This window comes from Gossypium raimondii, chromosome 12 (genome assembly GCF_025698545.1).
Source record: "Gossypium raimondii isolate GPD5lz chromosome 12, ASM2569854v1, whole genome shotgun sequence".
Lineage (NCBI taxonomy): Eukaryota > Viridiplantae > Streptophyta > Magnoliopsida > Malvales > Malvaceae > Gossypium > Gossypium raimondii.
This window is the reverse complement of record NC_068576.1, coordinates 22,444,501-22,457,455: the sequence shown is the minus strand read 5'-3', so window position 1 is coordinate 22,457,455 and position 12,955 is coordinate 22,444,501. Positions and strand designations below refer to the sequence as shown.

At 34.6% G+C, this 12,955-nt stretch overlaps 1 protein-coding gene across 1 annotated transcript; it reads right to left on the bottom strand.

Moving 5' to 3' along the window:
• Window positions 1–7,377: 7,377 nt before the first annotated feature.
• LOC105762068 (uncharacterized) lies at window positions 7,378–8,313 on the bottom strand. The gene is made up of 2 exons (XM_012579986.1): window positions 8,237–8,313; window positions 7,378–8,047 (listed from the first exon to the last, which is right to left on the bottom strand). Exons 1-2 carry the CDS (start codon window positions 8,311–8,313, stop codon window positions 7,378–7,380), a joined length of 747 nt encoding a protein of 248 aa, XP_012435440.1.
• Window positions 8,314–12,955: the final 4,642 nt, after the last annotated feature.

Genomic DNA, 12,955 nt, shown 5'->3' with positions numbered 1-12,955 from the left:
TACTTGTCATATCTTATTGTTGGATAAGTAGATCTCATTATATCACCTCACTTGTGACTTAGAGAGTCCTTAACATGTCCCATAAGTGTAGCATAAAACTAATCACTCTCTTATATACCAACATGTCCCTTTCAATGCTGTAACACTCGTATCCCGTCTCTGCTGCCGGATTAAGGATTAGAGTGTTACAGAACCAAATAGAATAATTTATCTTAATTTAGAATAAATATTCAATTAAATTATAAATATATATCAATTCATTAAATAAATATTCACATGGGCCTTAATTCAGGTTCACGGGTCCCTAAAATTAGTTTGAAAGCAATCGGGGATCAAAAAAATCAAAACATAAATTCTAGGAAAAACTTGAAAAGAGATTTGGAAATAGAGATCACACAGCCGTGTCATAGACCGTGTAACTCACTGACTTGGCTCACACGGCCATGTTGCAGGCCGTGTGCTAGCTCGTGTAACTCACTGACTTGAAACACATGGCCATGTATCAGCTCGTGTCTTAGACTGTGTGGAACATGCACTAAAACTAACAGAACACGCACGACCATGTGGGGTGATCGTGTGAGGCACACGGCCGTGTGATAGCCCGTGTCCTAGGCCATGTGCTTCCAAATTAACCCTTTTAGGAAAACTAAAATCAAGCCAAAACTTGCCCAATAGGGTACACCTAAAACACAAACCATCCCAGGACCAAAACAATCAAAACATACAATTAAAAACATGTCAAGACAACCATTCTAAACTTTTAACCAATATACCATTCATAGGTACCTCAATTTATAACCAACTGCATTGACACACTTTAAACATACCACAAAGTTTACCAAATACATATTGAGATATTTATCTATACATAAAGATTACCTACTCCAACATTACAAATCATACTTAAAAGAAATTAGCTATTCTTCATCATCATCCATGTCCATGAACATTAACAAATTCACAACAAAACCTATATACATGCCACAACCCAAAAAGAGATACAAAAGCTACCAAAAATAGTTGGATAGTGTGAGCTTTAAGGTCGATCCTTTCAATCAGTCCGCAACTTTTATCTACAAAATAACATGAGAAAAATAAAAAGACTAAATAGCTTAGTATGATCATAGTATAATACCTACTTGACTTGTTTTAGTTAACATAAACACTTTAAGATATAACATACTAACTAAAATACTCAAATGCATTGTACATAAGTTCCCATAATGAACCAAATCAAATGAACAACTTCTCAGAAAATTTATCATAACAAGATTATACCAATTCCATGTAACCCTCCATATCATTTAGTCTAAATTACCAATAATCGATTCACATACTTTATCATTACTCCATTTTTAGGGGTATCATAAATGAAAAATAGGGGCACATACGTGCAGTCAGGGGCACTGAAGTGCAAATAGGGGCACATATGTGCGAACAGGGGCACCGAAGTGCAAACAGAGGTACCGAAGTACAAACAGGACTACCAAAGTACAAACAGGGGCACTAATGTGCATTCAAGAGCACTTTCTTCATTTCTATATACATACTTAAATTCATTTCATTCCTATATAAATTTAGTACAATTCCAAGAAAAACACTACTAATAATCTCTTATCAATTTCATAAATACACAAAAATACTTGTAACACTTATTGTTATATAAATAACCAAAATAATTTCACATATATATATATATAAATCCATTAACTAGAAAACAACTATATAAATCACAAGCAAATTACATTTACATATTGAAATACTATGAACTTACCTAGTAACACTTTCGAGTAAAACACAGGGACATATTTTGCAATTTTCTCTTTCCTAGGTTAATGTCTTTTAGCCCAGTTCTTGATCTATATAATAATTAAATTCAATCCATTAAAATTCACATTCAATTTAATACATATGGCTTTTAACTTTTCATTAATTACACTTTTCCTTATACTTTTCATTTTTCACAATTTAATCCCTAAATCTCAAAATTCCAATTTATCAACTAGCCAAATTTTCACCTTAATGTATTCAAATTACATATATTAAAACTTCACATAAATTCTTTATTATTTCTAACATTTAATCAATAGTCCTTTAACCAAAACTAACAAAAGATTCTTTATAATTTCATTATAACCAACAACTAACACTTTAAATCAAAGTTTTAACATTATAACAACAAGAGTTCATTAATGGGAACATTAAAAAACTTTGGCAGTTTCAAAAGTGAAGGTACGAGTTATATGAACCTACTTGTGACGACCTGAAAAACATAAAAAATACAAAAATTAAGCTCAATTTGAACATACAAGCAAAGAGTACCTTGATCGAACCTTGATAGCACAACAATGGAGAATTTTTCTTTTCTAATTTCGGTGGGTGAAATTTCTTAAGGAAGATGTGATACGATCCACCTCGGTGTTGAGTCGATTCGTATTTATGTTGCCCGATCGTCTATGATGAAGTAAGGAACAAATGAATAGCTAGTAAGCAGAATTGGTGAAATAGGCTCAATATTGTTTTAAAATAACAAGGGTTCAGAAAATGGCTAAATGGATGTGTTCGGTTATGGAAAAATGATGGAAAGACAATAGGCTCAAGAAACAAGTTAGAACCAACACTAATAAGTGTCGACCCAGCACTTATTCGTTTAATGAGATGGATAGAAGAAATTCAAACAAAAACCTCGACCCACTATCTAAAAAGAAAGGAACCTCGGTATAGGGTTCGAACGCCACACTTAGTAAAGTGATAAGTTCGGGATAAAACAAAGAACGGGTTGACGCCACTAGCTTTGTAGATAAGCCAACAAGTCTTCGTACAAAATTGGAGAAAAGTAATTCTCACCAAATGAACAGAGTTTCATTCCAATTGATCAAAGAAGTGCTTTACAAAATCTGAATACACCTACTTATAGTGCTAAAATAAGGTAGCTAAACAGTCACAAAGATCCACTTAATGTGCTGATTAAGAAAAACTGATTAAAGATCAAAACTCTTGGCATTCTTGGAACAAGTAACTTCCACATTGAATTCTCTTCAATTCAGCTGAATGAATGTTCATGACAGCTTGAAATTGTCTCTTGAGTTGTCCCATGGGTAGCCAAATGGACATCATCTCATTAAAGAAGTTTTGAATACTGAATTTATTCTTTTTAAAAGAACAAAAACAATCAGCAGGAAGCTAAAGAGTTGCTGCCGAATTTAAAGGGTATAAAATGCCCTTTAAAATGCCCTTCAATAGTGAATTAACTCCCTTTGTAATAGCTACTTCATTTGTGATCAGTTAGCACTTGAAAGGTCACTTTATTTAAGTTTGTAACAACTTTGTAATGTAACGGTTGTGAGCTGAAGAAACTCCTGCAATTAAAACATTAAAATGAACTTATTAAACTTATTAAACACTAATTAAACATGTAAACAATAAATACTTCACTTAAATAAATAAACTAAACTCACGAATTAACTATTCCAGAACTATTTAATTTAAGAAGCAAAATTAAATAAACTTAACTCATGCTCCAATAAATAATTCTAGAAACTAGATTAATTAAGAGCAACACTTATTAATTAAAGTTCAACAAAAATACTTATTAATTAAACTAAGATGAGTTGATTAAATGATCAGCAACTCAATTATTTAACTAAAAATAAGCTCATTAAAATTTTAGTTCAACTTGCAATAAATTGCAAGTTACGCCTATTGGGTTACTCCTTTCATGAAGAATGGAATCAGCTTCGTGTTCTCTCCAAACTCGATCCACATAGCTTTCCAAAGCTTCTTTAAAGTTTTTAGCTCGTGACTTAGTTATAGGCCCTTGTAGCAGCTCAATAGAAACATCTCGGGCTGAGATCGTATCATTCCCCCTCTTGAAAGCGACTTGTCCTCAAGTCAGAATCTGTATCAAAAGGAGACAAATCAGCAACATTAAAACTGGCACTAATATTTTATTCACCCGGTAAGTCAAGTCGATATGAATTTTGATTGATCCGTTCAAGAACTTGAAATGGACCATCTCCTCGTGGTAATAACTTAGATCGTCGTCTGGCTGGAAATCGTTCTTTCCTAATATGAACCCAGACCCAATCACCTGGTTCAAAAATAACTTATTTTCTTCCTTTGTTTGCTCTTTGAACATAACTTTCAGTACGAGCTTCAATGTTAGCTCTCACTTTTTGATGGAGCTCCTTGACATATTCAGCCTTTTTCTTGGCATCTACATGTACAAATTGGTCATTAGGCAATGGCAACAAATCAAGGGGAGTTAATGGATTAAAGCCATAAACTACTTCAAAAGGAGAAAACTTAGTAGCAGAATGAACGGAACGATTGTAAGCAAATTCGATGTGAGGTAAACATTCTTCCCACGACTTTAGATTTTTACGGATGATGGCACACAACAAAGTAGTTAATACTCGGTTTATCACCTTTGTTTGTCCATCAGTTTGTGGATGACAAGTAGTCGAAAATAATAGCTTCGTTCCAAGCTTTCCCCACAACGATCTCCAAAAATGGCTCAAAAACTTTACATCACGATCGGATACAACCGTTCTTGGAATTCCATGTAAACGAACAACTTCCCTAAAGAAGAGATTATCTACATGAACAACATCATTAGTCTTAGCACATGCAATAAAATGAGACATTTTCGAAAATCTGTCAACTACCACATATATAGAGTCTTTTCCTATTTTTGTTCGTGGTAATCCAAGGACAAAGTCCATGGATACATCCGTCCAAGGAAGTTCGTGTATGGGCAGCGGCATATACAAACCATGTGGTTGAATTTTGGACTTGGCTCGTTTACAAGCCACACAACGCGCACAGACTCGTGCAACATCTGGTCGCATTCTCAGCCAATAGAAATGTTCTTGTAAAGTAGATAGGGTCTTAGTTATACCAAAGTGGCCCATGAGACCTCCACTATGAGCCTCTTGTGTAAGCAATTCTCGAATCGAACCTTGTGGTATGCACAACTTGCCTTCCTTAAAAAGGAATCCCTCGAACCTATAAAACTTCTCAAAAGATCCATTCTCACAAGCAGCAAAAATATTACCAAAGTCAACATCAGCAACATACAATTCTTTCAAATAAGAAAACCCAAGTAACTTAGAATCAAGATAAGATAATAAGGTGTACCTCCTTGATAAGGCATCAACCACTATATTTTCTTTACCTTTCTTATACTTGATGACATATGGAAAAAATTCAAGATATTCAATCCACTTTGCATGGCGTTTGTTTAACTTATGTTGACCCTTGATGTACTTTAAAGCCTTATGGTTAGAGTGAATCACAAACTCCTTTGGCCACAAATAATGCTGCCACGTCTCAAGAGATCAAATTAAGGCATACATTTCCTTATCATACACAGGATAATTAAGAATAGCGCCACTTATCTTCTCGCTAAAATACGCCACCGGTTTTCCATCTTGTGTTAGCACAGCCCCAATTCCTACACCTGAAGCATCACATTAGATTTCAAAGGTTTTAGAAAAATCAAGAAGTGCTAATAAAGGTGCTTGGACAAGACTTTGTTTAATTTCATTGAATGAATTTTCTTGCTCATCTGTCCAATAAAATGCTGATTTTTTCTTAATAACACATGTCAATGGTGCAGCAATTGTGCTAAAATTAGGTACGAATCGTCGATAAAAACTAGCCAGCCCATGAAAACTTCGGATTTGGATAATGCTAGTCGAACGTGGCCATTCTTGAATCGCTCGAACTTTCTCTTGATCAACTTCCAATCCTTCGAAACTCACGACAAAACCTAAAAACACAATTTTGTTAGTGCAAAATGAACACTTTTTAAAATTGGCATAGATTACCTCTTGTCGCAACTTTTCTAAAATCTTCCGCAAATGTTGAACGTGTTCTTCCAATGACTTCCTGTATATCAAGATATCATCAAAATATACTACACAAAATTTTCCAATATAAGCACGCAACACATGATTCATTAATCGCATAAAAGTACTAGGAGCGTTTGTAAGACCAAATGGCATTACCAACCATTCATACAAACCGTGTTTGGTCTTAAAGGCAGTCTTCCATTCATCGCCTTCTCGCATTCGGATTTGATGATATCCACTCCGAAGATCAATTTTCGTAAATATTTTGGCACCACTTAACTCGTCAAGCATATCATCGAGTCGAGGAATAGGATGTCTATATTTGATGGTGATCTTGTTGATGGCACGACAATTAACACACATTTGCCACGACGCATCCTTTTTGGGCACAAGTAAAACCGGCACCGGACAAGGACTAAGACTTTCTCAGATGTAACATTTATCCATAAGTTTAGCAACTTGCTTTTGCAACTCCTTGGTTTCTTCCGGGTTAGTTCAGTAAGCAGGTCGATTAGGAAGTGCGACTCCAGGCACTAAGTCAATTTGGTGCTCGATGCCTCGAATGGGAGGCAATCCACTAGGCACTTCATCCGGAAAAACATCCTCAAATTCCTGTAAAAGAGACAACATAGAAGAAGGTAGATCTTTGGGTAATTCGTTAGTGTTCAGCAAAATTTCTTTGTACATGAGTACAAATACAGGTTGCCTCAAGGTTAATGCTCTCCGAACATCACTTGCTTTTGCAAACACACTCATTTTCTCAATGTTTTTTTCTTCTCCATATTTTTCTTCTATTGCTGCCTTTTCACTTTCTTTTAAATTTTTACCTCGAGCTCTCTCATTTTTCTTCTCTTTCCCACTCGCACTCTTTTTTTCTTTTTCTTGCATTTGTCCAACAGAAGTTTTGAGTTTGATTTGGTCCTCGTATACTTGCTTCGGGGTTAACGATGTAAGTGTCACTTTCTTGCCACAATGCTTGAAGGTATACCTATTGGTATAGCCATCATGAACCACTCTCCGATCGAATTGCCATGGTCGTCCTAACAGCAAATGGCCCGCATGCATAGTCACCACATCGCATAGAACTTCGTCAGAATATTTTCCAATTTTGAAAGTAACAAGAACTTGTTTCACGACTTTAAGCTCACCTCCATCATTGAGCCATTGAAGCTTGTACGGGCTCGGATGTTTGGTGGTTAGCAATCCTAACTTCTCCACCATGAAAGTGCTTGCCACATTCGTGCAACTTCCACCATCTATAATAATACTACAAATTTTACCTTGGATTTGGCATCTCGAATGGAAAATATTCTCTCGTTGTTGCTCGTTCTCCTTCAACAGGGTGTTACAAATCCTCTTCTTCGTCAGAATTCAATTCGACCTCATCTTCCTCTTCATCCTCCGTTTCAATTTCACCATCAGCATGCAATATCATGGTGTTCCGATTTGGACACTGACTTGCGATATGTCCTCTTCCCAAACATTTAAAACATTTGATATCTCTTGAACGGTGGATGAACTCTCAATGGCTTTTCCTTTGCTTGATTCGGCCAATGGCTTGTTTGTTTTGGGCATCATCGTGGACTCCTTTGTTCGGTTTGATGGAATAACCTCGAGTAACACCTTTTCGCTTCATTTGTTTTTCCACTTTGATGGCCATGTGTACCATGTCCGTCACCTCAATATAATGTTGAAGTTCGACTACGTTAGCAATATCACGATTGAGTCCAGCTAGAAAACGAGCCATCGTTGCCTCGCGGTCTTCTTGCACATTCGCACGAATCATCGCCACCTCCATTTCCTTGTAATAATCTTTTACACTTTTAGTTCCTTGAGAAAGATTTTGAAGTTTTTGATGAAGTTCTCGATGATAATACGAAGGAATGAACTGCCGTCGCATTGCCGCTTTCATTTCAGCCCAGGTGGTAATAGGCCTTTGTCCGTTGCGCCTTCGACTAGTTGTGAATTGATCCCACCAGATCATCGAGTAATCAGAAAACTCGATTGCGGCTAGTTTGACCTTCTTATTCTCAGAATAGTTATGGCAATCAAATACCAATTCAATCTTTTTCTCCCACTCTAGATACGCCTCAGGGTTAGATTTTCCTTGAAAAGGCGGTATTGACAACTTTATATTCTTGAGATCATCATCTTCTCGTCTTTGAACTCTTTGGCCTCGATTCTGTTGTTCTCTTCGTTAAACACTCACATTGGACCCTTCGTCACTTTCAGCCCCACTAAGTTCAAGTGGTTCATCTTCATTAAATTGTTGCCGGCCACGATTTCTAGGGGGACTTTGAGTTGTCCTTCTCCGATGTGCTCTTTCTTCAACCAAGTCTAACCTTTCTTGTATCGGTTCAAGCTTCAGGTCAAAAAGTCACTCCACCTCACTTAACATGGCTTGAAGAGTAAGGCCAGGAACATTTCGAACAGGTAGTCGTGCTTGTCGCTCCTCCATATTTTGATCAAAATTTTGTGACATAAAACAAATTAAACAATTCAGAACTAAAGAAAGATAATAATAATAATAAAACCTCACAACAAACCTTATATTCACTCGGAAAAAAAAATGTTAACACTCACGCTCATGTTTGCACTTGTATGTTGGCTTTTACCTCCTCTCTATTGTGCTTACGCTCTCGTGCCTTTTTCCACTCCTTTTCTCGTGACTTTGTAAACAGACTTGCCAAGGCTTAATCGTAGGCTTAGGGGTCGGTCACAAATTTGGGAAACAAGGGAAAAAAAATAAGAATAGGGTAGGTTGAGTGTGGCGTTGGGGAAAAAGAGATGGGAGCAGAAAATCAATTCTTTGTGAATCGGGACATTTCCAACTTTTTTTTTTGAAATTGCGTTTTTTTTCAATACTTCAAAAAGAAATAACAATGAGAAACTTGCAATACAATGTGAATTTTGTTTTTTTTTTCAAATTTTTTTTTCTTCACGAACCTATTCTGGCTTGTCTTCGTAAGTCTGTACTTCTCGTTTGAAAAGCTCTAATACCAAATGATACGATCCGCCTCGGTGTTGAGTCGAGTCGTATTTATGTTGCCCGATCGTCTATGATAAAGTAGGAACAAATGAATAGCTAGTAAGCAGAATTGCTGAAATAGGCTCAATATTGTTTTCAAACAACAAGGGTTCAGAAAATGGCTAAATAGATGTGTTCGGTTATGGAAAAATGATGGAAAGACAATAGGCTCAAGAAACAAGTTAGAACCAACACTAATAAGTGTCGACCCAGCACTTATTCGTTTAATGAGATGGATAGAAGAAATTCAAACAAAAACCTTGACCCACTATCTAAAAAGAAAGGAACCTCGGTATAGGGTTCGAACGCCACACTTGGTAAAGTGATAAGTTCGAGATAAAACAAAGAATGGGTTGACGCCACTAGCTTTGTAGATAAGCCAACAAGTCTTCGTACAAAATTGGAGAAAAGTAATTCTCACCAAATGAACAGAGTTTCATTCCAATTGATCAAAGAAGTGCTTTACAAAATCTGAATACACCTATTTATAGTGCTAAAATAAGGTAGCTAAAAAGTCACAAACATCCACTTAATGTGCTGATTAAGAACAACTGATTAAAGATCAAAACTCTTGGTATTCTTGGAACAAGTAACTTCCACATTGAATTCTCTTCAATTCAGCTGAATGAATGTTCATGAAAGCTTGAAATTGTCTCTTGAGTTGTCCCATGGGTAGCCGAATGGACATCATCTCATTAAAGAAGTTTTGGATGCTAAATTTATTCTTTTTAAAAGAACAAAAACAATCAGCAGGAAGCTAAAGAGTTGTTGCCGAATTTAAAGGGTATAAAATGCCCTTTAAAACGTCCTTCAATGGTGAATTAACTCCCTTTGTAACAGCTACTTCATTTGTGATCAGTTAGCACTTGAAAGGTCACTTTATTTAAGTTTGTAACAACTTTGTAATGTAACGGTTGTGAGCTGAAGAAACTCCTGCAATTAAAACATTAAAATGAACTTATTAAACTTATTAAACACTAATTAAACATGTAAACAATAAATACTTCACTTAAATAAATAAACTAAACTCACGAATTAACTATTCCAGCAACTAGTTAATTTAAGAAGCAAAATTAAATAAACTTAACTCATGCTTCAATAAATAATTCTAGAAACTAGATTAATTAAGAGCAACACTTATTAATTAAAGTTCAACAAAAATACTTATTAATTAAACTAAGATGAGTTGATTAAATGATCAGCAACTCAATTATTTAACTAAAGATGAGCTCATTAAAATTTCAGTTCAACTTGCAATAAATTTCAAGTTACGCCTATTGGGTTACTCCTTTCATGAAGAATGGAATCAGCTTCGTGTTCTCTCCAAACTAGATCCACATAGCTTGCCAAAGCTTCTTTAAAGTTTTTAGCTCGTGACCTAGTTATAGGTTGTTGTGGCAGCTCAATAGAAACATCCCGGGCTGAGATCGTATCAAGATGATAATCATTTTGTTTTAATTTTACTTAAGTCATATTACTTTATTTACTAAAATACCCTTGTAATATATCACTCAATTAAGCCAAACCTAAACCTATTATCGTCCATCATGGATAATGATCGCCTAATTACCATTTAAGGCCACCAAATTAAATTTCAAAAGCTATTAAGCCCAATTTACTAATAGCAACTAACTGTCACAACATTTACAAATTAGTCCTTATTACTAAATTAACTAGGTAAACATTAAATTTTCTTCACCAAAAATTAATACGACCTTAATGCAACTCTATGATTAATAATTAATTAATAAAACACGACTCCACATTTTAGAATTGTGGTCCCGAAACCACTATTTTTGACACCACTAAAAAAATAGGATATTGCAAATAGAGCATAGCTCAACATTCCCTTATCTTTCCACATGTCCCAAGGCCTCAACTTCCAAATCACAGAACTTATAGGTGAGTACTCACAATCCTTTGGTATACCAATATATCCAACATAGGATCACATAAGGAGCTCGCATAGAAAATACTTGTTCACATAAAACTCGCATAAAAGCTTGCAAAAACACAGTTTATAAAATCATGTTTTTCAAACATATCTTAAAATATTTAAAACATAAGGTCACGTAGAAGAATGATAAAACATATCTTTATAAATCATAAACATATATTTTGAAAACAGAGTTTTTAGAAAAGCTTACTCTTTGGAACTTAGTTTTAAAAAACCCTACGCTCTTGAAAAAATAATGGTTCGTACACAAATGGCGATCCCTAAATAGTCACCGATTGGTTGAGAATTTAAACAAGTTTTGCTTTTCCTTTGTCATTGTTGGTAGATGGTCCGGTTGGTTCGCAACATACATAAACATAAATTATTTAACAAATCACACAAAATTCAAACATACGAATGAACCTATTTTCTTGGACAATTAACCCTAGTGGAGCAAAGGCTTACCTTGGTCTCTAAGAACTCTAGTTCATAATAGAGACTTGACAAAAATAATAATCGATGAGAGAACTCTCAATGGTAAAGGCTTAATTTAGAGGTCTAAGTGTTTTAGTACTCTTAGTATACCCTACTTGACTTAGGAAAAAGTTATGTGCATGGATAGTTGTCTTAATTGGAAAACAAGTCAACTTCCTAATTCAAGTGTAACTCGACTTATACTGGTGAACCCCAGCTAGCAAAACCAACTGGCAAACCCAGCTCACCAGACCAACTAGCGAACCCCAGTTCCCTAAACCAACTAGTGAACCCCTGCTCACCAAACCTGCTTGTGAACCCCTAGTTCGCTCAACACTGGCGAACCCTTCTTACCATGTCTTTAGGCGCACAATGATCGCTAATCTTGCCGACGAACTCTGTTGGAAGTCTTCTGGTAGATACCAGTTCGTTGTACCACTGTGAACATTCTGCTTGCGAAGTCTAGAGTTCCAAACCCTATCTCGAGATGTCACAATTTTTGCTTCAAATTTTATATATTATTATATCTTTTCAATAATTATTTTTTATATATTTTTTAAACTTATTATTATATTTTTTGAAAATATTTATGTATTTTTATATATTTCTTTGAATTTTTAAAATTAGGATCAAATTGAGACTATTTGTAAATCTTGAGGGTTAATTTTTAAAATTATGACTAATCGATATAATGTATAAAAGTTGAGGGATAAATTTGTTATTATACCAATTTTTCATTGCCAAATACCTTCCCATTATTGCAATTAACAAAATTGGATTAAAAAAACTCAATTAGTTGGATGACCAATTTAAAGAAAATTCATAATTGGGAGACCATAAAAGAAATAAATCCATAGTTGGGTGACCAATTTAAAAAATCCTAATTTTAAAATATTTATATTTAGTTTAAATATTTTTAAAATTTTTAGAATTATTGTTAAGAATTAAAAAATCAAAATGATATTTTAGCTATAGTTTAGGGACGAAATTAGTAATTAACCATTTAAATTAACACTCCACGTCATTTAACAGATAAAATTTAACGGAATGGTTAAGTTGCACATTTCAAAATATATAAGAGTTAATTTACCTATTTTTCAGGAAACGAAACTAAATGCAATTTTCCCATGTTACAGCTAAAAAAATGCCTATATAAGAAAGAAATGGAATGGTAGCACTTTTGTGGTTGGTCATGTTAGCGGTGGACGGAATCTCGAAATAACAGTCTTCCAACTCTTTTTACCAAGTACTTTCTGCAAAAAATCTTGTGGGCTAAAACTTTCTCTACCCTAGGATTAACATCGTGCAAGAAAACGTCAGCCACAATATAAGGGAAATCAACTTTTACATTTATGTATGCTGAAATATTGGATTACAATTAAGAGGTTAAAATATGCTTTGCCATTCTTATGTTTCTTTTTTTTTTTCATTTGGAATTAGTTATCTTGTTTTTGGTATAATAATAAATTTAGCATTTAACGTTTACATCTTTAATCAATATGGACCTTATTCCTTTTTTTAGCTAAATTTGATCATCAACTTTTAAAAGGAGTTTAATTTCACCTCAACCTTTCAAAAAAGTTTAATTGTTGTTTATTTAACTAAAATGATGACTAAAACATTAAATTCTCAAACATGATAGCCCACATGGCAATCTACATG